Source organism: Lepidochelys olivacea, assembly GCF_965140295.1.
Source record: "Lepidochelys olivacea isolate rLepOli2 genome assembly, chromosome: 2".
NCBI classification, from domain to species: Eukaryota; Metazoa; Chordata; order Testudines; family Cheloniidae; genus Lepidochelys; species Lepidochelys olivacea.
In genome coordinates this window covers 187026910-187051978 of record NC_140412.1, presented here as the reverse complement: position 1 = coordinate 187051978, position 25069 = coordinate 187026910, and the positions used below count along the sequence as shown (strand labels likewise).

Sequence of the window (25069 nt, the reverse complement as noted above, 5' to 3'; positions counted from 1 at the left end):
TCATTCTTCTGAGTTTGCATGGTAAATGGATCTATTTTAATTCATGTATATTTTTATGTATTGAAAAATAGAATGTGTTCAAATGTGATAATAGAATATCATTGAATATCAGGACCATTTTGAAACCTGGGTGTCTAAAATTAGGCATCCAAGTGGCATTTGTAGATCCTGTCAACTTCCATGGGTACTGAACTGAACATTTGGCAACTTATTTAGGTTCCTAATTATGGGTTTAGGTGCCTTGATTTAAGCTTCGAAGTTTGAAAATGTTGGTCAGATTTTTTTAGATCATTTTTATTAATCATTATCTCTTCACCAACAAATCAGCTGTATTTACTCATCGGTGTTAAGATTTTAGTACAAGATGATACTGATAGCAAGTTAAGATTTTCATAATTTTGAGCATAAAAAAGGTTGATGGCCTTGTGAGCAGGTAATGTTTTTTAACTTTAGTATATATTCTTGTGAGTGATTGTTGTAGAAAATAGTTTTGGAAAAGAATCTGCATTTTTGTGCTTACACCAATATCCTTTCCTCCCCTGAGAACATCCCCTGAGCTGTCTTTATTGATATTTGGAACTTGTGTTCATCTTGCCAATGCAAATCTCCTTCAGAACTGAACAGTTAGAGTACGCAGGTTTACAGAAATGGTATCGTGTTTAGATAGTAATGGTGAATACTGAACTCCTGTGTCATTCTTTCTTATAGAGTAAATCTAATTTTTTTAAATGATTGAATTTCACAGGCTTAGTGAGCAGTATGTGACTTATTAGAAAACTGGACTGTTTTTCTTCAATAGTATTTAGATTTTTCAACTGGGGGCTGATCAAAAATAGCATATGTATCCTATTTCCAAATGATTGTTCTTAGTCAGTGTATATATAACTGTTGTCAGCCTATCCAGTACAATTTTGTAGTATTGCAGAGTTAAATGTAATTTAGCTTTTTATGTAACTTGAATTTTTTCCTATGATTATGAAACTGTGAACCTGTATATTAGACTGGATTAGTAATAAAACATCAGCATAATTTGATTCTGTTCCTTTTCTTCCTAGAATATTTTCCTTCTTGGATATTGTTACTTTGTGCCGATGTGCGCAAGTTTCTAAGGTACAGTATTTGCTTTACTTGGGTCATTTTGTGCATTGGGAAGGACTATTTTATTAATTACCAGCAAAAAATGAGCTTTAGATTAGGCTCTTAGAAATCAAAGGGAATCTTACCGTTGACTTTGAGCAGTGGATAAGAAACTGAGCTCCCAATCCTGCAATCAGATATGCAGAATGAATCACTGTGTGTCTGGAGTTTTCTCTTAAGGGGTGGCGGGGTCGGGGCAAGAGATGTACAATGATACATGCTTTGTATCTGCAGAAAGAATTAGGCCTTTTTTGGCATAGTGGCATTTGCTATTTAAAGTTTGTGACTTTATAACACTATTTTTCAGAAGTATTTTGTGCTTAAAAGTCCATGTAGCTCTGTTAATATTCAACATATGTTTAAGAAGTGTATCCATGGTGTTTGCCAAATGCTGAAGGTATTAAGTAAATCTACTACTAATAGAGAAAACGGCACTCATGTGAAGACAATTGAAAAGGCATATCTAAATACATCTTTATGTTCATCTGGGTGGTTTTGCTTGAATTAAAATAAAATAGATTTTATTCTTACATGAAGTGTGTACAAAAACAAACCTTATATGCAACCAAACTACCATAGTGAACTTTTTTCTGTATTATTTCAAAAGGCAGGCTTTTAAATCTTCACTTCACTTTTTTTTTCAGTGAAATTCAAATTTTTTTTTTCTAATTCAGAACATAACTCTTTTATTCCTGCTTCCATCCCACCCTAAACTGTGATTTAATAAGCTAAGCAGCATCAATCTTGGTCAATAGCTCCAGCTAAAACCTAGGGTGCGGCAGAAAATAATGCTGATGAATCAGTAGGTGGTATTCTTCCCTCTGAGTCAGTATTGAACTGGTTGGGTAACCACATGTCCCAGCAGTTTCTATTGAATAAGGAACGCCTTTTCACTTTCTAGCCGGAACTGTTGTGTAGAGATGATGTGTGCTGTTTAACAGCTGCTATGTTTCATCCCAGTGGTGATGAAGAAATTTGTGTGCGTGTGCGTACTATATAATGAAATATGGTCCAATCCTGAGAGGGGCTGAATGCCTCCATTCCCATGAAAATAGGGGGGTTCAGAAGCCAGCATCTTGCAGAAGGCATTCTGCTCCTCTCAGGACTGAGCCAATAGTTTGTAAAGGTTATAAAGAATTTTGGAGTTGAAAACCTCTATATAAATACATTTATTTCAGCATTCCCAGCTCTTCCTTTTTATTCTTTGACTAGAAGCAGCTAAGTTTTAAATTCTTCTTCTTTACATACAGCTCTAATAAAAATAATTTATTGAACAATGAACTTACTAAAATTGCTTTAAATGATGAGGTTAAAATTCTGCCATTATACTGTGTATGCGTGTGGCTTGCATTTAAGTCAATGTTCATGCACGTATCCATGGGCAGAATTTGGCCCTTACAGTCTGAAAACATGCAATCCCAGGATTTAAAAGAATCAGTCCAGCAAAATCTGTTTTTAGCAATCTACTTTTTCATAAGCCTCAATGCCTAAATTACTTTTGATTTACATACAAAATAATGCATTCTGAAGGAATACTTGTGTCATGTCTGTGATTTCAAGACACTCATACTATAGTGATGAGGGGAGGGCTATTAAGTACCTGATAGAGAAGATTTATTAAACATATGTATGTTTTTTCTAGGCATGGAATGTCTTGGCTCTGGATGGAAGTAACTGGCAAAGAATAGATCTTTTTAACTTTCAGACAGATATAGAGGTTAGTACTATAGTTTTTTTTTTTTTGTCTTTACATTGGATGTTAAAAGGATAAACTGTCTTAATTATCCCAGAGACCTTATTCACAGTACAAATATCTCAGTCTTAAAATACAAGATGGTAATGCTGTGAAGGAACAGGTAGAAAAAGCAGATAATTGTATTTGGCTCACTTTTTACCTTGGAATTGTATCTGAGTTTTGATTTTCAGCTAAGTGACAAATAATTTATTTATTTTGGTTTAAGTAATTCATGTGCACACATTGTTCACAAAAGGTATGGGATTGACTGTTCTGGAGACTCAAGACTTCTGTTCATAAAACAGGTATCATACGGACAGTGAAAATGTCCCTCTAAGGTTCCTCAGTCTTGACTGAGACTCTCAGAATTACTTCTGGGAGTGAGAGGGTAGTTTAATTTCCATGTCTGTTGGCTCTCTGGCCTCTCAGCTGAGAGCGCCATTTACAGTACAGACCCGTTTACGCGCGGATGTCGGGAGTCAAGCCATCATGACCGCATGTTAACAGACTGTGGGTTAAGAGGGCCATGCTGAAAAAAGTGTCTCTGATTCACCTAGAAAAAAACGCTGTTATTTTCTGCTCTTTCTGGCTCGCACTTTTTTTCTTTCTTATGAAGTCTGTCATTCGCCGCAGATGAATGATTTAGATATTTTCCACATTTTGTGCCTCCATAAATCTTACAACAGTTTCTACAGCACTAAGGGCTTCTGTGGGCGAAATTCTGACCTTTTCAACGACATCCTCGCCATCACTTTCGTGGTCTGACGTAGTCTCGCAGCCCGTTAATATTTCTTCCTCGGACAGAAATTCTGAAGTTGTGCAATCTTCATCCATCTCCAGCCACTCAGTAATGATTTTCAGCAACGTATCCAAACTAAAATCTTTTATCATTTGAAAGAGAAGTTTACCGTTATCCTCTTTTGTCTGTGTGCATGTTTGTAGGACGTCTTCTTCCAAAAATCCTTCAAAGTCTGGCTCTGAATCAATGCCACTGCTGGAGTTTTCCGAGTCTGAGCCATCTTTGACAGAAAAGGCATCACTGAGAGCCTTCATTGTCCCAAACTTTTTTAACTAAATAAATAATTTCTTTCATGTTTAACTGTTTCAGGAATTCAGAAATGCCTGAAGATGTGCATGACACGATCGCCAAAATCAGTTCCTGTCAATAATTGTTTTTAAAATTCTGAATAATGCCCTGGTCTAAAGGTTGAATTTTTGATGTTGTGTTGAATGGTAGGTATAGCACTCAAATTTTTCCATCACTCGATACCAGTGATTTGGCTGGAGGATGGGCTGGACAATTGTCAAATGCAAAAGTGCTTTGGCTTCGAGTTTCTTCGATTGCAGATGCTTACAAACAGCTGGAACAAAGCTGTTGTGGAACCAGTCTTCGAAAATGTGTCTTGTCATCCAAGCATTTTTGCTGTTAGCATATATTACTGGCAGTTTGGCTCTGTTGAGGTGATTAAAGCAGCAAGGGTTATGACAGCGGCCAACGAGAAGAGGGGCAAGCGTATGGCTGCCCATCTTATTACTACAAAAAAGAAAGAGTCACACGATCTTTTATCTTCTTAAATCCAGCTGTTTTCTGTGTTTCGTAATTAAAGGCTAAAGTTTTATCAGGTAGCAGTTTTGCAAATAAAGCTGTTTCATCACAATTATAAAGTTCTTCTTCATGGTAGTCTTCATTTTGTAAAATAGATTTTAACTCAACAGGAAATGCGTTCGTGGCCGATTCATTGGCTGATCGGCTTTCTCCAGAAATCGATACCTGCACTATACCATGATGCTTTTTAAAACAAATTATAAACCCCTTGGTGGCTTGGAATGATTCATCCCCCGTTAAATTTCCAAATTTTGTTGCTTGGGCTTGAAGAATTGGCCCACTTAGCGGCATTCCTTTCAGCCTTTTCTGAGCAAACCACGTGTGCATGGCTTTGTCTATTGTGGGTTTTGCTGAATAGTGCGCACATTTTTGCTTAAGCCCCGTGGCAGAATCGATATTTTGTACAAAGCCATTCAGTTTAGATTAGTTTTTTAGCCATCCTCGGAGAGTAGATTCGGCAATCTCAATATCTTTTGAAACTTTGACCTGGGTTTTTCCGCTATTTACTTGATCTATTGCAGCTAGCTTTTCTTCTACAGTGTAGGAACGCTGATGCTTGCCCTCTGCCATTATATTAGGCCTCCCCTTAAAATTTTCTAATGTATGTAACAAAAAAAGACCTCTTCTGAATGTTTTTAGTGTTGAGAGAAATTTAGGAACCAATCCTGTGGAAAATTACTTCACTGACACATTAATGGTATATTTACTGAGTCATATTAGGAATTAAAACCTAGAAGAAAATAGTCTCATTCTCCTCTGGCATTCTTGCCCCATATTTAAATTCGTCTTATATGAATAAAATCTATATGGTAATCATTGGATAAATTTTGCTAAACATTGTCCAAACATACAAAGCATAGAAATTCACTAATTTAACTTAGAGGTAAATTCTGTCAACAGCACTTTGAAACTTCATTGTCAGCTTCTTTTTGGTACTTTAAAAGCCAACAATAGATGTTGCTTATTAAGAGGATCTGTACTGAAGTGGAGAACAGATTCCAGAGCCTGCAAACATTTAAACATATCTGTACAGGTTGGGAGGGATTAACTGCTACTCCTGTTTATTTGCACATAGAAGGCTGAAAATATTTTTGTTTCTTATTTGCTGAGCAGTAATAAATGTATTTTAGAACTATGAACTTTCTATCTGATAAACGTATATGATGCTTGCAGATTCTGTTTTTTAGAAGGATAGTACTGGATTATTATGCTTTTGGTTTGGGACATACTTTTTTCATATGCTATAGTTTTTCTAATTCCTTGATTATATATATAATGGATTTGTACCATAACCTATGTGCTACAAGTCAGTATTGTGTTCTTGATGTGTCCTGGGACAACCATGTTATAACCTGGTCACAGGATGTAGTTGATTTTCAGTATAGATTATCCCTTTATCATTTAGATTTAGAACAATACAGTGGCTGCTATACTTTGAATTTCAGCTCAATAGTAATTTAAATTTACCTTTTAATTCATTTATTCACTGTTTATCTAAGGCACACTAAAAAAACTTTTTAAAAGTAGTTTTAATAGAATATTAAACAGACACCCACCCAGGGCCAGTGATCTCAGAAGAAGAAATACAGCTCTTTTGATGTCTTTCCATCTCAAAACAGCATCTGTTTGGATTACTGTGTTTGAGGACCACAAATTGCAAAGTCCCTGTACACACGATCTTTTTGCTCAGCATAACTTCACAATATGCCCTTGTTGGCATCATATACACCATCGAACAATATCAAAGACTTGAGTCTGCCATTGGGTTAAGATAGTACACTGTTTTTTAATGTATAAAACAAATATACATATTGGTCTTGTATACATAATACCAGAGGAAAAAAAAATAGACTACCTTACCTTTATAAGCGTCTGTCTTAAGGATTTATCAATCTTATGCCAAAGAGTGTGTGCTGGGGTGTGGTGCTGAATGCTAGCTGGCGATGGTGAGGGAATTGCACTTTGCTGGTCTCATAAACAAACATCAGGAAAAAAGTAAATTTAAAATAATGCGCCAAAATACCTCATGTTTTATTCAGGGCGTTTAATTCTTAATACTGAAACTGCCTGTCTGTTTTTAAATACATTTGAAGACAGTGACGGATTAGCTACTGGGTCAACAGGGCCTGTTCCCAGGGGCCCCGGCCAATTGGGGGCTCCGGAAAAATGGGCTCACCTGCACCCCAACCCACTCAGCCTGTCTGGCGCTCCTGCCGGGAAGTGGGGGTAAGCCCCCTGTGCCCCAACCCTGCTCCCTGACAAGAGCGCAGTGCAGGTGGGGGAAGTCCCCGCGCCCCAACCCCACTCCTCGGCAGGAGCATTGGTTGGGCGGAGCAGGGCAAGTCCCCGTGCCCCAACCCTATTTCCCTGGTGGGGGGACTGCAGGCAGAAGGGGTGGGGAGGGGCCGCCACTTGCTCTGTCCCTGGGCCCCACAAAAGCTTAATTCACCTGTTTACAGATCATCACTGCAGCATAGTCTTTCAAAGGGGCCTTAATTCATCCTCTAAGCTTGTGCCAAGCAAATTGACTAAAACTGTGGAAAAGAATAGAATTATCAGACACGCAGCTGAACACGATATGTTGGGGAAGAGTCAGCACGGCTTTTGTAAAGGGAAATCATGCCTCACCAATCTATTAGAATTCTTTGACCTCTGTGACTTGAGCCTGCGGCGTATGGGAGCTACAAGGCCCCCCGCTGCCCGTGGTGCCTGGGAACTGTGCGGGCCCCAAGCTCCACGCTGCTGCATGTGGCGGGATTGCCCCAGAGTTCCCAGCCACCGTGGACGGCGGGGGTGTCCCGAGCTTGGAGCCACAAGCAGTGGGGGACCCCCCCGAGGTGGTGTGGGGACCCCCCCAACTCCCCATTTTGTCATGCATGTTTTTAGTAAAAGTCACAGATAGGCCACGGGCTTCCATGAATTTTTCTTTATTGCCTGTGACCTGTCCGTTACTTTTACTAAAAATATGCATGACAAAAACTAAGCCTTACTCATAAATAAGGATACATTTTAGTCACAGATATTTTTAGTAGAAGTCATGGACAGGTCACGGGCAGGAAACAAAAATTCATGGACCATGACCTGTCCATGACTTGTACTGTATACCCCTAACTAAAACTTGGGCTAGGGGGCTGCGGGTGCTCTGGGAGAGCATCCAGGAGCTCCGCACGTTTTGGAGGAGGTTGCCCGGAACCACCTGCTGGTGCTGGGGGCGGGGGCAGGCTGCGGCATGCAGGCTGGGACCCCTGCTGGTGCTGGGAGGCATGGTTGGCAGGGCTGGCAGGTTCCCTGCCCGGCTCCATGCAGCTCCCTGGAAGCAGACAGCATGTCCCTGCAGCTCCTAGGGGGAGGGAAGGCTAGGGGAGCTCCATGTGCTGGCCCCGCCACAAGTGCCGTCTCCGCAGCTCCCGTTGGCTGGGAACTGCAGCCAAGGGGAGCTGCAGGGGCGGTGCCTGCAGGCAGGGGCAACATGCAGAGCCCCCTGACCCCTCCGCCTAGGAGCTGCAGGGACATGCTGGCCACTTCTGGGGAGCCCCTCCCCGAGGTAAGCATTGCCCCGAATCTCAAGCCCCTGCCCCTGCCCTGAGCCCCCTCCCACAGCCAAACTGCTGCTGCTGGCCCAGGGGCTGCCTGAGCCCCAGAGCCAGTCACACTGGCTGCTGCAGAAGTCACAGAGGTCATGGAATCCGTGACTTCCGTGACAGACACGCAGCCTTCCTCATAAATGTTCTGGAAAAGGGCATAAATAGGGAGGTGACGAAGTTTGAAGACAGTACAAAATTACTCCACATAATGCAGTGGTGGTGTAGCTGTATTGATCCCAGGATATTGGAAAGGGAAGATGGGTGAGGTAATATATTTTATTGGACCAACTTCTGTTGGTGAGAGAAACAAGCTTTCAAGCTTACAGAGAACTCTTCTTCAGGTCTGGGAAACTGACTCAAAGTGTCACTGCCAAATACAAGTATTTGAACAGACTGTTTAGCATAAGCAGATAACTCACATTTCAAGGGATTATTCAAGGTGAAGAGGCCTGTTAACACTCCTCCATTTATAGGGAGGAAAGGGAAGGGGAGAGGAGAGACATAACTGGGGGTGGGAGTTGTTGGTGGGTTACAGTTTGTTGTAGTAAGTCATAAACCCAGTGTCTCTATTCCGTCTATGATTTTTAGTGTCTAGCAAAGTTATGAATTTAAGCTTTCAGGCTCATCTTTTGAAAGTGTTGTGCAGGTTTTCTTTTAGGATGAGGACTGATAGATCAGGTACAGAGTGATCACTTTATGAAAAGTGTTCACCCACAAGTGACAGTGTTTTTGTCTTTTATCAATTTTCTGTGTGAGTTCATTTGAGAGCATAGTGATTGTCTGGTCTCACCCACATAGTTGCTATTGGGGCAGTTAGTGCCCTGGATGAGGTACACCAAATGCTTTGATAAGGATGTGTCGGACCCATGGATCTTGAAAGGTGTGGGGGGGGGCGAGGGGGGGCTGTTGATCGTTGTAGCTGTGGAGATATGTCTGCAGGGTTTGCATCTGTTGTTCTGGCAGGGTGTGGTGCCACTTTGAGTTGATGTGTCCCTCTCTGGGTGGAGCTTGCTTCTGATGATGAGCTTGGAGAGATTAGGGGTTGTTTGAAGGCCATACTTGATGCAGACCCCATCCTGAAAGAAAATTTTCCCTGAACCCCCTCTTCTGAACTGTTCACCTTAGAAAAGAGACTAAGAGGGGATTTGCTAGAGGTCTATAAAATTAGAAATGGTGTGGAGGAAGTGTTGTTATCCCTTTAAATACCCCCCCCCCAAAAACAGGGGTCCCCCAATAAAATTCATATACATAAGGAAGTACTTCACACACTGCACAGTCAATCTGTTGAACTCGTTTCCAGAGGATATTGTGACGGTCAAGTTTAACTGGATTCAAAAAAGAATTAGAGAAGTTCATGAAGGGTATGTCCAATCAACAGCTATTAGCCAAGATGGTCAGGGATGCAACCCCATGTTGTGGGTGTCCCTAAACCTCTTGACAGCCAGAAGGTGGGAGTGGTCAACAAGGGATGGAATCACTAAATAATTGCCCTGTTCTGTTCGTTCCTTCTGAAGCATCTGGGCGTTGGCCACTGTTAAAAAACAGGATAGTCCACTAGATCAATTAGTGGTCTGACCCAGTATGGCCATTCCGATGTTTTCTTGTCTAAGCTTTTGTGTATCCAGATTGGGTAGTTAGACATACCAGGTTTGTGCAGACAAATATGGTTTTTACATATGCAAGTTTAGTCATGAAAATTCGTGTGCAAAATTTCAGGTAAGCCTTTAGAATATATTTTTGAAAGTTTGTCCCACAAGGCAGTAATTATAGCTAGTCGTGTTAAAAATCATGTGGATATATTTAAATTTGTAGATCCATAATCTATACTTTGAGGCCACTAATGAAGTGGGACTTCTTGTATTTCAAGAAGAACTATATGTTGCCTTTCTCTTATCTGAAAGATATTTTCAATACAGAATCAATAACTGATGCAACATATTTTTAATAACTTTCATCATGAGGCAACTTTTAGTATGAGGTTTATAATTCAATTTAAGCATTGTACACAATGAGCACTCTGGGGCCATGTCATTATGACCTATTGGTTCACAACTCTGTGGCCAACCATATACAACTTAGTTGGTAATATTTTGAACATTCCTAAAACAGTTGGGTTTGGAAAATTTAAAATATATTTTTATTTGTGCATCTTTTAACTTTAGATTAAATCTGAAATATTATTGTTCTGGAGCTTTTTCTTCAATAATTACATGTTACAGTTGGCATTTGTGCATTTTCGTGGTTTATGTATCTACACTATATTCCGTTTATTTTGGTGATGTTTTTTCTTCTTTTCATTAGAGGTAATTAGCTTCAGTTAGGAAGCAGTTGTGACTAATCTGAGCCTAGGTTAAAAAATCAGAGCATCTCAGGAAGTGTATTATCAAATTTAGTTTGTCGTCTTTACTCTAGAAATCATATAGAATTTAAACATTCTGTTGCTTAACAATGAGAAATGATGCCTCATAATAGAGTAAAATGTTTTCACATAATGTTAGCCAGTACATTTGGATTAGCAGTGAATAATAAAATATTAAAAATACTGTATTTGGGGAAGTTGTCTGTTTGCCCGTATTTCAGTATAACTTCCTTTCAAGATAGAGAAGGAACATAAAACCTTTGTGTATTTGATCTGCTCTAATTTTTAAATGTTTTGTTTTTAAAAATGCTTGCTTTTCTTGTGCACTTAAATATACATTTGTTTAATAAATAAAATGATCAATTTTGTAATTATATTTATTTTGGCTTCTATAGTTATTAAAGTTTTAATTGCTCCCTTAAAATTATTCCACTTAGTAAGTACTTAGCAAAGTGGTGGTGTGGTCAACAATATATAATGCTTCTGCCTTTTGGTATAAACTAATGTAGGGTTCTCAAACTTCATTGCACCGCGACCCCCTTCTGACAATAAAAATTACTACACGACCCCAGGAGGGGGGGACCGAAGCCTGAGCCCACCCGAGCCCCAGCACCCCAGGCTGGGGGCCAAAGCTGAAGCTCTAGGGCTGCAGCCCTAGGCAGGCAGGGGGCCTGTAACCTGAGCCCCGCCATCCAGGGCTGAAGCCCTTGGGCTTTGGCCCTAGGCAGTGGGGCTTGGACTTCAGCCACAGGTGGTGGGGCTTGGGCTTGGGCTTCAGCCCTGGACCCCAGCAAGTCTAACAGCAGCCCATGCCCATTAAAACAGGGTTGAGACCCACTTTGGGATCCCAAACCACAGTTTGAGAACCGCTGAACTAATGTATCACCCTCCTCCCCACTAAAAAAAAAAAATCAGGGTGGAAGAGAGGGGTGTAATACCATAATTCTCTTTAAGGGGCATTTTTTAACGGTAATGCTATTTTCAGTCTGCATGTTGAATCATGCCATTCAGTAGAGAGACATGAATAAATAGTGTTCTGGAGCAAATGCCTGTAAGTTTAGAAATGCAGAGAGGTGTATAAAGTATGTGTATCTTTGAGGACTTAAACCTAAGCTTAGCAGTAATAATCAGATTTTGTAAACACAGGTGTGAGCCCCATAGTTAAGCTGACCTAACTCCCGCAGTAGATGCGGCTAGGTCAAAGGAAGGATTCTTCTGTCGACCTAGGAACTGCCGCTTGGAGAGGCGGATTAGCTACAGTGAAAAAATCCCTTCTGTTGCTGTAGGAAACGTTTACCATGTGGCATTACAGGAGCACAGCTGCAGTGCTGTAGTGTAGACAAGGTCTTAAATATATAATAACTCAATGAGATGACTAATGTGCATTAGTGTTTGCAGGATTGGGGCCTAAGTGTACAAGTATCTGTTTCAAAAAACTGTTTCAGCAATATATTACCATTGAGTTTTGCTGAAGCAAATAGTAGTTCTTTTCACCAGATTGCCTGAAGTCTCAGTCCAAAACCACTGAAGTGAGCAGGAGTTTGGCCATTTACTTCAATTGGAGTTGGTACAGATCTTTAGTGAGAAGTACTTTTTTCCTTACATACTTTAGAAATCTCCTTCTGGAGGAGGATGGCAGGGGTGGGAACTCAGCATTGAGATTTCATATTTGTTTATAATATTAGGTGTGTCAAAACAGCATTTATTAAAACTTTACTTTTATATGGTTTAAGGGTCGTGTGGTGGAAAATATTTCCAAAAGGTGTGGTGGGTTCCTGAGACAGCTTAGTTTGAGAGGATGTCTTGGTGTTGGAGACTCCGCTTTGAAGTAAGTAATCTATCCACAACTTGATTTAGACATCTTTGTACAAATCTTTCTGACTTAATGTAATCACTCAATGTGAATTCCAGTTTGGGCAGAGAATAGTTAATATTTTCTTGAAATGAATTAAGTAACGAGAAGAGTGAGAGATCATTTTTAGTTTTCCCAGCTATTACTGATTTTGAATATTTTAAATGCTTAACAATGGAACATATTTCTGCTGACTAGTTGTTTGCACCTGGAAAAAAAAAGTTTTCTGGAGTAAGTATTCAACAAATTCGTGGTGAACAGTTTATTTCTTTCCTTTTCATGACTAGTCTTAAAAGATAAACTGTGTTTTCTCAATAGAAGCCTTGTTGCTTTTAAATAGCTAAGCCATATATAGAACCAACCAAATTTTCTTTTCAACATAAAAAAAAGAGTTGGCAAGAAACAATGCATTCTTTTCAAAATGAAAAACCCATACTAGTAACAGAATTTCTTTATAAAGAGTAGGGGAAAAAACAAGAAGCAACCAAATTTTCTGTTTCAAATAGAACATGCTCTGCTTTGTAAAACAAAGTTATTGCTGGAATCAGTCAAAAATTTCCTATTTAAAATGAAAAATTATGTTGGAATCAATAAAAATATAAAACTTACAACAAAAATCATGTAGGAACAAAACAACGTCTTTTAAGGAAAAAAGCCATGTTTTATAAAAGGAAAGCTTGTTTTCCAGAGCATAAAAAGGAAAGGAAAAGACCAGTTAAACCTAACATTAATATTCTCTATGAAGATGTCTGGAAACTTTTTCAACCTTTACAACTGTTTTAAAAACTGAATAACTTTATAATTTACTAAAATATTCTCAAGAGGAAACCTTAGTTTTTCCTTATTTTTTTTTTCCAGTGAGAAGCTCTTATCCTTCTGGAATAACTTACTTTATGTCAATTATCTGCACTGTAACTTTGACATCTTAGTGTGCTTCCATTTGGATGAGCCGTGAGGCCCATAGCAGAGAAGTGAGATGGGCCATAATTTCATTTAAGAGTACTTAAATAACCTCACTGAGTCTCTTCAAATCCTGAGGCTGGTTTAGTCTTTTTTCAAATGTTGGGATTTGTTGAGAGAATCAGGTTCCCTACCATCCCCGCCCCTTCCCTGTTATGAATACTAACAGTGTTGACATTTATAACTGTTTATTTGTGGTTCAGATTACAGGCAGGTGCTGAAAAGATGTATGAGGTTATACAGATAAATTAAAGAAGTACACAGAATATTCATGAGCTCATTCAAGTAAATGATGCAAACAGGAAATAACAGAGCGTTAGATGACATGGTTTACATGCTGGTGGCCCGCGTACCCTAGTGTTTCCACAGTGACTACCATTGGTGGAGCTGCACTGGTGACAGCAACTAGTGGGAAAAGGAGTAGTCTGTATACACTCTAAGTCAGAGAAAATCCAGTAAATAGTAAGTGATCTAAGCTTTCTTTAGGGAAATAGTTAGGAAGTGCTGTTCTGTTTTCAGATCTGCTTTCTCACCCCTTTTGTTTTACCATGCTTATGTTAAAAATAATTCCCAGTCACTGAAAGAGGTGTCAGATGCATAAATATTGCTTAGTTGAGGTACCTGTATCCACACATGGGTTTTGCAGGACACAATTTTCCCAATAGGTTTACTATTCCTACAGTTTATTGCAGACTGGAGAAAATGTTGAGAGTAATCTACAGAAGTCTCGTTTGTCTCATAAATGTAAGTTTCCCTCCAGTAAATACTTAAACTTTGGAATAGCCGTTTTGACGATTCAAGTGGAAACTATCAACCATATAACTACCAGCTGTTTCTTCTCTCCCCCAACCCCCTTATTTTCAATCCACATTGGAGAGCTAGCAACTATTACCAGCGGTGTGTGTAGTTGCATCTGTTAACCAAGGCAAAACTCCAGGCAGAGCTGTTCTTGTGTGTGTGCCTCCAACTGTGCCCATAAAATTAATAAAGTTGGAGGAAACCTAGATATAAAAATACTGTTCTCAAAGGCTGTGTAGCTGTAAATTTTCTTTTCATCTGTGCAGTCTGATATTTATGTATTTCCTCCAGGTAATTAGGGTAATGTTCTATACAGGTTTTTAACACGATAGTGACAACAATCATCTTTACAATTCAGACCCAGCTGATGGTAGTACTTCATCCAGTTGCATATATTATAGTTTATGAATGACCAAAGTATAGGTCTAGGGGACCTACATGGATAATCCAGTAGCTTCAGGGCCTCATCCTGTAGACTGCTGGGCATCTTCACTTCCCTTTGACTTAGGAAGGATCGGCCCCTAATGTGACCCATTTGAGGATTCAGTAATACAACAGAAAAATGAGTGATCCTCTGCCCAGCGGCTTAACTAGAGTCAAATATCCAAATGTGGTGATACTTGCTCTCTCCTATTCCTGTTAATGTTTTGAGTTAATAGGTGTAAAGCAGGACAGATCTAGGAGACAACAGAAGTAGACTTCTCCCTAAAATCAAGTTTGAGGGAAAATGATAGGAACTACATTGGTTTTGCCAGTTAACAGAGACAAAAACTTACAAAAGAACTCTGGCAAAAGAAAGAAGCAGCCCCTGTGACAATTTGATCTGAAATTTACTTTGTGGCCCACATCTCAAGGTTGTTGGCTGTTTCTGTATTTTAGAAGAGGTTGAGGGGAGAGTGCGCTCTAGTGGCTCAATTATAACTTACTCCATATAAAATTTCATTAACTTTTTATTGCTGTTTTAGGACATTTGCACAGAACTGTAGAAACATTGAACATTTAAATCTAAACGGATGTACAAAAATTACTGACAGGTAGGTGAAAAGCTTTTTTCATGTGATAGTGAAATTTGAAAAGAGAAGTAGCTGAAGATATTTTTAGAGTGTCTGCTGTTTTGCAGCACGTGTTATAGCCTTAGCAAATTCTGTTCCAAGCTGAAACATCTGGATCTGACATCGTGTGTATCTATTACAAACAGCTCTTTGAAAGGTTTAAGGTAAGAATATTTATTCATGTTAAAAAACTATTTTGAAGAACATTTTACTGAAATCACAAATTTCTCAATATGTCTTGAAACTTAATACTATGTATCAGCCTCATATATGCACTATACCTAGCATTTCTAAAGGTGTAATGGAGAGTGCTTATGTGTGGTCTTTTCCCATGTCTTTTCTGTAGAGCCCTGGCACAGTTCTCCATCATGAATTTGTAACACCGTGTTTCATTTGGGTTTTTCACTGTTATCACCATTCTAAGGTTGGATTTAACTTTATGCATTTTTTTAAATTCTCCCAGTGAGGGTTGCAGAAATCTGGAACATTTGAATCTTTCCTGGTGTGATCAGATTACGAAGGATGGTATTGAAGCACTGGTGAAAGGGTGCAGTGGACTAAAAGCACTGTTTCTTAGAGGTTGCACACAGGTACATAACTGCTTGCGTGTCAAGATAATCCTTTAGGAGTACACTTTATATTTTGGTATTTTGAAAACCTCCCTGAATTTAGATGATGATGTTTTTGTTTTAGTGTCTTTTTGTTTTTAACACTATAAGGTGTGTACATTTGTAGTGCTTTTAACTTTTAATGCCTTTCTTGCTATTTTTTTTCATTAATACAGTTGGAAGACGAAGCACTGAAACACATTCAAAATCACTGTCGTGAACTTATAATCCTGAACTTGCAGTCATGCACAGTATGTATTTTAAGCTTTGAAAGAGTCCATTCTACTTTTATAGCACCTTTTATCTAAGGATCTCAAAATGTTTTTCAGACATTGATGAATTCAAGTCTTATGCTTTTGCATAGTTGGGACAGCACGTTTCTACAAGTCACAGAATATTTCAGTCACAGTGTTGATAAAATAGCTGAGTGGAACATGGCCTGTGCTGCCTGGAGGCCATAAACCAGCTGAATATTTCCACAGCTGAATGAAGATTTGGAACCTTTGGCATTCCATTATTTTTAGTTGTAGATAGCTTTAGCTTTTAACTAGTAACTGGAATCAGTCAACTACCATGGACTGTATACAATCAAAGTAACCATGCAGTCTTACTGATGTTATGTTATCCTGTTCTTCCAGGCCCCAAGCCCCAAAGTCTGTCATCTGTGGTCCATTTTTAATTGTAAGTTCTTTGGGCAGAGACCATGTCTATGAGGTGCTAAACACATTCTTGTGTGCTGGATAGTTTAAAAAAAAATATCTAGTAGCATTACAGTTGCTAGATTATGTCAGGACAGTCCTTGATAGCAGGAGAGAAAAGCATATATTCTCAACATAATGTTGCTCATTTACCTATGAATGGAAATTGCTGCTGTTTATCTAATTCAGTGCATCCCACACTGCACTGAAAATATATTTGTTTGATGGTATCATTTTATAAGCCTGATTTACTCCAATCTAACTCTGTAAGATGGGGGAAGTCTCCTTTTTGCCTGAAATTTCTAATGGTTACTTTCAGAGAAGAGAACTGAAAAAAAAAAAAAAAAGAGAGAGAGAAACGGGAGGTGAATTGGCCCATCCGTTCTTTGGTTACAGAACTATGAAAAACTGTAGTTTTTTACTTTTGAAAAAGTTTTCTGCTGTTTATTGCAAGAGCATATCACAAAAACTACTTGGTCTGAAACCTTCAAATCTGTTTTATTCATTATTCCTCAATGAGTACTCCAGCATGGGACCATTTGTATTAAGGTTTGATGGGAAATTGTGGACTTATTAGATGCTAAAGTCTTAAATATCTTAGAACACTGCAAACATTATAAGCTATATTAGAAGTCTTGCAGTAGTTAAAAACTTTGTGAATGCAGAGCTTGTGCCTTCCATGAGATGAATGTCTAGGTTGTGACGGTGAGGCAATTTCCATTACAATCCTTACTTCTTTCAGTCTCTAACTTTCTTAAAAAACAGCAAAAACAACTTATCCATTTCTTCTTGAAGTTTTGCATGCTTATTTTCTTTAAAGGTTCAGGTTGGAAATGGAGCTTTTCTCCTTTTTTATTTGCCATATAAAGGAGGTCTGAACTTTTTTTTTCTGTTTGAATCTGATTTTGCTGCAGGACCTCTGGGAGGTCTCATGGTTGTTTATTGTGAACTCTAACATCTTAACTGAAGGGACAAGGGTATAGAAGCTTTTAACAATCTTTCTGCATCTAAAATGTTAGTCACATAATTAGATGTTACTACAACAAAACCCAAGAAGTCTGACTAAGAATCTGTCCCTCTCAGTTGCTCAGCTGCTAAACATTCAGTGTCTAAACTTTTGTGATATCACCGTTCCACTATTTCTTCAGCCTATATGGGATCTGAATTCAAACTCAAAAATAATTCAGTATTCTTTGGCAATCTGGCTTCTAAAATGGGACCCTCATAATTGATTTTTTTGTCCTCTGTAAGATTTAATGCATAGGACTATTTTTTTAAGATTGGGTGGCTAATTTGACTATTTGAACTTCTGGAGTTCTGCAGAATGTAGAGATTCTTCAATTGCTGCTTGAAGAGTTGGGATAACCTTTCTAATCCAAGAGGTACGCTTCAAAGAACTTAAAAGCTTTGCATTCAAAAGCAGAATAAATAAAATTTATAAAACTAAATTTGATTGAATGAATATGCATTCACCACAAGTGTTTAGAAGCTTCATGGAATAGTTTCTAAGCTTCATAAATCAAATATCTTTAGTTCAAGTAGCATAATACATCCGCAGAGATTGTAAACCTCAGTAAGACAAATATTCTGATTCAAGGAATTAAGAAGCTTCACAAAACAATGGGCCAGATCCTGGGATGTGGCTAGCCTACATGGAGCACCAGTTTGGGGGCCTTACCTGGTCTTGATGTAGCTCTGTGCAGGCTGGTCCCTCAGCAACTGTTAGACTAGCTCAGTGGTCTCCAACCTTTCTACTCACAAGATCACTTTTTGAATTTAAGTGCAACCCAGGATCTACCCCGCCCCTTCCCTGAGGCCCTGCCCCACTCACTCCATCCTTTCCCTCTCCGTCACTCACTCTCCCCCAACCCTCACTCACTTTCAGTGGGCTGGGGCAGGGGGTTGGGGTTCAGGAGGGGGTGTGGGCTCTGCCCTGGGGTCAAGGGCTTCGGCATGTGGGGGGGGCTCCAGGCTGAGCCTGGGGCAGGGGGTTGGTGTGCAGGAGGGGATGAGGGGTGCAAGCTCTGGAAAGGAGTTTGGTTTCAGGAAGAGGTACATGGCTCTGCACACTGCCCCTCTCTGCAGGCACCATCCCCGCAGCTCCCATTGCTCATAGTTCCCCGTTCACGGCCAATGGGAGCTGCGGGGGTGGTGCTTGCAGGCAGGAACAGCACACAGATTCCCCTGTCCCCTCTCTCCCCTGGGGCCGCAAGGGCATGGGGCTGGGGCAGGCAGGGAGCCTGCCGTAGAGACAGCTCCGCTGCACTGCCGGACTTTTAGTGGCCAGAGATCGTGATTGACTGGGAGAGTCTCCAGGATGTACCAGTCGATTGTGATCGACTGGTTGGTGACAACTGGACTTGTCTGAATTCTGTGCTAACTTACACTAGGTTACAACAGCCACAGGGGGCCCCAAAGTGCTGCTGAAGATCCAGTGTAGTGCATGACATTCCATACCCGCTCATCTTCTCTGCTGTATTAGTACTTGAAAGTATGAGTTTTATAAGAGCCCCTACGTTGACTCTGTCACTGGAAGATTACCTTTACAGTAGGGTAATTCTCCGTAAGCTGGTTGTCAATTTTGGGGCATATTGGACTGGTGGTTTTGCACTGCTTTGAAGAATCTGGCTCAATAGCTTACTGCTATGAAGCATGTTCTCAGAGGTACTGGTGCAGCCTGTTGCTTACATGGTTCACAGGTTAGCACTATGGAGCTTACTAAACTCAGAAGTGCGATCCATCCCTAACAAGATTGCAGGTTCATTTTTGTGGTTCTTGGAAGTTAGCATGGCATTGACTTGGTAATAAAGTGAACTGGCATTGCCCATGGAGATTATTATTATACCTCATATTCAAGAGGTATTGTATTTAGAATTTATATGGTCTGTGGATTGCAAACATCTTTATGAGCACTGTGGATTTAATTATGCTCTTTCATGAAAAGGAACTAGGTGCTGTGAAATCTTGGATAATTTCAGAGAGAGGGGGTTTGGTTTACAAATTAATGTAGGATTAATGTATCCTTCTCCAGTGGTCACCGAATCAAGTTCAATTATCTTCTTACTACTGTCACAATAATATCATTTTCAAAGACAAAAATAAGAAAAATTCTAGATCGTTGGCGCCAAGTAAAATAGTAGGAGCCATTCAGTCAAGAATTTAAGATATACACTCTTGCCACAATGCCAGAAGGTGCAGGACCAATATTAAGTCTAAAATGGTTCAATATGTTTATCAAATTAAAATGGTTCAAGATGGAAACTCTAAAATCTATTCTCCTGTCTGTGGATCCAGGGGGATTTACATCAGGTGTAGCTATGAGGTGTACCTGTTTTTTAATCTGCTAGTATTCTGGAATCATGAAAACTGCTTCAGGTTTTCAGATGGGAAAATATAGTATATTACCAATGCATATCTTTCTGGGCTGTGCTAATCTAAGTTCCAAGACTGTTTTTTGGGGTGTTTTTGGTTTTGGGTTTTTTTTTGCTACCTAAAGTAATGTTTGTGGTAGTGGTTAGCTTCAGAAATAAGGTCATATAAACATATCTAGATGATAGGCTCATAAAAACAATAAACACAGTCATCTCAAAAGGCAGGAGAAATCACTGTTTTCATCACATGGGAATGACAATCAAAAGAGGAATGAGCTTGTATTAACACAAAGGATAATTTATTTGGAAGATGTTAAGTTACCAAAGTAGGAAAAACACTTCTTTCAGACAGGAGGATCCAGAAGAACTGACACAATTCATCTTGTTTCTAAATATTATAATCTTTCATTGTGTCCTAGAAGACTATTCATATCATGCATGCAACTAGTATTGAGGAGCTGTTTTCAATTATGCCTGTTTCAGAAAATGACCATGCAAATTCAACAGCAGGCAATTCAGAACATAAGTTAGTTCTCTCTATCAGAGTGGCTAAACCAGAACACTATAATGAAAGATTAACTCAAAGGACAGGGAAATGAGAGGTCTAGGTTCTTTTCCTGGGTCTGCTGCAGGCTTCCTGGGTAATTTGGGGCAAATCTCTGTATTTCAACATACCTTCTGTAAAATGGGGATAAGGAATAGCTGCTGACCTGTAATTCTGTTTCTTTGAAGATACCATACTATAGGATTCCCACTCTTGGGTTTTGCATCCCCAGTGCAAGACAGGTGGTAATCGCTGTTAGTTTTTGGCAGTCTGTGGCATTGGGCATGAGCCCCTCCCTCATCTTTCATTCTAACTGCTAGTGCCTCAACTCCCTCTAGACATTTCTTAGTTAATCCCTAAATTTGTGGGAAGGAAAAGCTCCCCTAAAAATACAAACTGCATGTGATTGTAAATTAAAATATTTACCATATGAAAACCATGCCAACGATGGGAGAAAACCTAGCTTCACACTGCCTTAGAACAGAATCTCAAATCTACAAAAAGATGTGGGTGAGCAGGAATCCTATGTGGTGGTTGTCTCAAAGAAGCAGTGTGTGCTTTCCTGGTGTGTGATTTCCTGCTGATGTTTTGTGGATGAAAATAGACAACTTATCATGGTTGCACACTGTTGATCTGATGTCATATTGCATGGCTCTATTTTTATTCCTAGACAAATTACTTGATAGCAGGATAAACTTCAACCTTTTTTATTTGTTGCAGCAAATTTCAGATGAAGGCATTGTAAAAATTTGTAGAGGATGCCACAGACTTCAGTCACTGTGTGTTTCTGGTTGTAGCAACCTTACAGATGCTTCTCTCACAGCCCTTGGTCTAAACTGTCCGAGATTGAAGTGAGTATGTCACAATTTTTGTATTCCTCATTGGCCTGATCCTGGGAGATTAAGTTTCTCCTATGAAATTCTGAGCACCTTCAACTTCCATTGATTTCCATTGGAGTTAAGGGTGTTCAGCATCAGGGCAAAACCCCAACCCCTGCATATCATGTGAAAAGAGGAAAAAGAATTAAGTCACAGTTACTAACTGACTCTATATTACTTCATAGATACATACAAAGGATCCTCAGCTGCTGTGAGTTGTCATATGACAATTTCCATGAGCTGAGGATCTGTCCAATAGATACTACATTTTATGGCTCGGTATCTTCTTCTTTTGCCTTACAAATAGTACTGTAAATCATACCTGAAATACTTAACTAGAACTACACTAAGGTGACATTTTAGGTGTGTTTTGCCATTAGTATGCTATGCTGCCCAGCACTGTTAGACTTAAATGCACAATGGGCTAAATTGTCATCTATACCCAGTATCTGATGGGCACAGCTGAGGTGGGGTGGCTCAAAATGAAGCTAGTTGCAACTCCCTGATCCTCTGTCTTGTTCTTTCCTGGCACTAGTGTACTTAGAACAGCCTTTAGGTCCAATATGCCAGCCAAGAATAGCTACAGTATAGTAGCACTTGGGCTACACCTCTCCCTCCTTCAGATTGTAATGCCCTTACGCTGAGGGTTGCAGTGGGAATGGCACAGGTGTTGGCCGTGCCTGCCCTAAAGCCAGCTGGTGATTCTCCCACAATGGGACAATGCTCAGCTCTAGAGATGTTTTTGCTTTTGGCCCCTTTACACCACCAGAGCAACACAGAGGGTCTGGAACAAGGAAAATAATCTGGTTCAGTATATCTGAATTTATCTTCATAATGTTATTACTATAAGTAAATTATCTGCCAATTCAGAAACAATATAAATTTGCTGTTAACTTTTTATATTATAGTGGTATTAGCTGCACTTTGCCCACTATATGAACCAAAATAATTTCATGTAACTCTTAATGCTAAGGAAACTTTCTCTAAAGGGTAAGTATTCACTATAGTTTCCTTTCCTTGGGTTCCCTACTTTTCTTAAAGTGATAAATGGTATTAAGAGTAATCTCAAGCCACAAACCTCTATGTGCATGTTAGGTGCTGCAATTATGGGCAGTTCCAACATAGATTTTATTTCACGAACCACGAAAATGCAGCCGTCTCAGGAGTGAAATATAGCTATTTGATAGTGTATGGTAACACTGCACAGTTAATCCTCATTTCTCAATATTTTGAAGAATCTGTTTAACGCAGAAATGGATATCTGCCTCCACCCTAGTCATGAAGAAGATTTCTGTTATGGGGCAACTCAAAAGGAAAATATCTTACACTTTTAATTAAAGGTTGATTTTTTAATACAAAAATATTAAGCTTCTTAAGATGAAGTTAAAACCTTAATTATGACAGAAACAGATTCAAGAGTCATAACAGTTCTTAGGGATGCTGACCAATTAAACTTTAATTGTGGACCATTAGGGAAAATATATATATCAGTAAACTTTGTATCAAAAAGAATTCTGACAAACTATATTTGGATGCCAGTATTGTGTGTAATTACCATGCACATTCTGCCAAGTTCATTTTTAACGTGATCGGTAGGGAAAAAAAAGAGCTTTTGTTTAATTTACAAAGACTCTCCTCAAGTCAATGTCTGTATCTGATCCAAATTTGACTGCTTATGCAAATAGCTATGAGTGCTTATGCATGCTCTTGCTTCAGTCACAAGAGTATTTTCAAACTGGTTTGTCACACTCCTTAAAAAATCTAAACCCATTGCCACTAGTTAGGACAAATCTGAGTCTCTCTCTCTCTAACTGATGTCAGAAAAATATAGGTACTTTGAAATCATTCCTGGCTCACTTTCTAAGGCAAAGAAAGAGGCCTAAAATACCTATCAGTCCCACACTCCTCCTTTCAAGGGAAAGACAACTCTCATGAGAAATCTCTCAAGAAAAATGTAAGGAAGCATCTAACGTGGGGCACCATAAAATGTACTGCTAGCTAAGCAAGCTTGATTTACTATCCTGTAGCTTGTTAGTCTCCCTCAGTGCCACAAGGGGACAGGCTTCAGCCATTTCTCATACAGTAACAAGATATTAGCAAGGAAAATGAATCTGACAAAATGAACCCCATAGATCCGTCTCTCATCCAAAGTAAGGATAATGCAAATTGCCATAGACTGAGCTTCAAGACTATGTACTAAAATTGTACTGTATTAAAATTTTCATGTTGGGGAATCAACTGGAGATACAACTCCCTTCTTCTTTGTACCTCCTAAATGACATCTTTTCAAGAACTAGAAAACCTGCAGAAACTTTCTAACTCTCTTCCCAAAATTGGATCAGCTGATCTACTCACTGGCCAATTTAGGGGCAGGCCTTATAAGAATATTTGCTATCCAGAGATCAGTCTTACAACTCCGCATGCTGTTCTCAGGCTTTCTGCAGAATTACCATTTGTTAATGCTCCCCTCTCCCCACTGTGTGGATCTCGTCTCTGGCACATGACAGATCAGATGTTAGAAGTTCAAAGCTCCACCTTACCAGCTGGTGCCACATAACTTCCTGCCCAATCCAGTGGCCAATAACTTCTAGCCAGTTTCCTTTCTTTCCATATAATGGTTCAGAGCTCCACTGAGCAGCTGCTCTATATTTAGTGCTAACCTGGTTAGATATCCCTTTCCACCTCTCTTCCCTCAGCTAAGTGCTGATATTCAATTTTTTTGTATTTTTTTCTATTTTCTTTTAAAGAAAATGTTGGTATTTGTCTAAGTTCAGCTGGTTTGCTGATGTGACCCTGCACTAGTCTTCCATAATGCCTTTGTTTGGCTTGGCTTATCCAAGGTGACAGTTCAGGTTATTGTTAGTGGGTTTTTTCCCTCTAGTTCAAGTTTTCTTAACAGGAATGGAGAAACTCCACACTGACTTCCAGAGATGCCTCAACAGACAAAATGCCTGCCAACAGTGAACATGTCTGGTCTTTGTACTGCCTGAGGGATGATCATGACTTGCATGAGGTGTGGGATCTGCTGTAGGTTATCACTTTGAGCCGTCAGATCCTCTGACAAGTGCTTTGGTCTCTGTAACCGGGCTCGGGCTCAGAGTCACCAGCAGCGCCTCCTGCTGGTCATCTCAGGGAATTAACATTCCAGCCTCCGGAGCGCCCTTTTCAGGCCGGTGTCTCACCACCACTGCTGGCCCCCATGTCCCTCTCAGGATCCCGGTGCCCCCTTACCTGCTGCTCCCTGGCAGTACCCCCACAGTTCTGGGTCTCCCCCTCCCAGGGGAACCCCCTCCACTATCCCCATCTTGCCTCAGTCTTAGGCTACTGCCAGTCACCAACTAGCCCCTGCTTCCTGGGGCAGACTGCAGTATAAGCCACTCATCACAGGCGAGGGGTTTGGACCTGCTGCCTCTGCCTACCTGTGGCTGCCCTTGCAACTCCCTAATAGGTACCTAATAGGCCTTCCCAGGCCTGCAGCCTGGGGCTTTCCTAGGCCAGAGCTCCCCGGCTCCCTTGGCCTTTCCCCAGCCCTGCTCCAAACTAGGTCCTCTATTCAGGTCTCTGCAGCCAGGTCCCTCCCTCTCAGGGCTAGAGAGGGAGTTCCTCTGCTCCTGGCTTCCCTGACTTTTATAAGGCCCGCTGGTCCATTTGGGGCGTGGCACCCAGCTACGGCTGCTCTGCCAATCAGCCCAGCTTTTCCCCTGCCCCAGCCTTCTCCCAGGGCTGTTTTAGGCCCTTCCAGGCAGGAGCGGGTGGCCACCCCGCTACAGTCTCCTTCAGGGTTCCCCAGATGTCTGAAACTAGTTTGGTTTGTAAAGTCTGATGGAAGAAATTCTCAAGGAGAGCAGAGTTGAGTGTGACTGCATATAAGACTGGTACATCAAAGC

At 40.1% G+C, this 25069-nt stretch overlaps 1 protein-coding gene across 5 annotated transcripts in view; it reads left to right on the top strand.

Annotated features, from left to right (window-relative positions):
• FBXL2 (F-box and leucine rich repeat protein 2) overlaps positions 1-25069 on the top strand; it is a 158186-nt gene that overhangs the window by 71585 nt on the left and 61532 nt on the right. For 4 of the 5 annotated variants that reach the window (XR_014710169.1, XR_014710170.1, XM_084618677.1 and 1 more), the window contains exons 3-10: positions 1056-1110; positions 2780-2854; positions 12155-12249; positions 14997-15065; positions 15152-15247; positions 15547-15673; positions 15868-15942; positions 21025-21155. Coding sequence is in view for 3 of the 5 variants with exons in the window: in XM_084618677.1 (XP_084474803.1) it covers positions 1056-1110; positions 2780-2854; positions 12155-12249; positions 14997-15065; positions 15152-15247; positions 15547-15673; positions 15868-15942; positions 21025-21155 (723 nt within the window). In the remaining 2 variants the exon portion in view is untranslated. The remainder of the gene's footprint in view (positions 1-1055; positions 1111-2779; positions 2855-12154; positions 12250-14996; positions 15066-15151; positions 15248-15546; positions 15674-15867; positions 15943-21024; positions 21156-25069) is intronic. The other variant, XM_084618678.1, reaches the window with a different exon arrangement.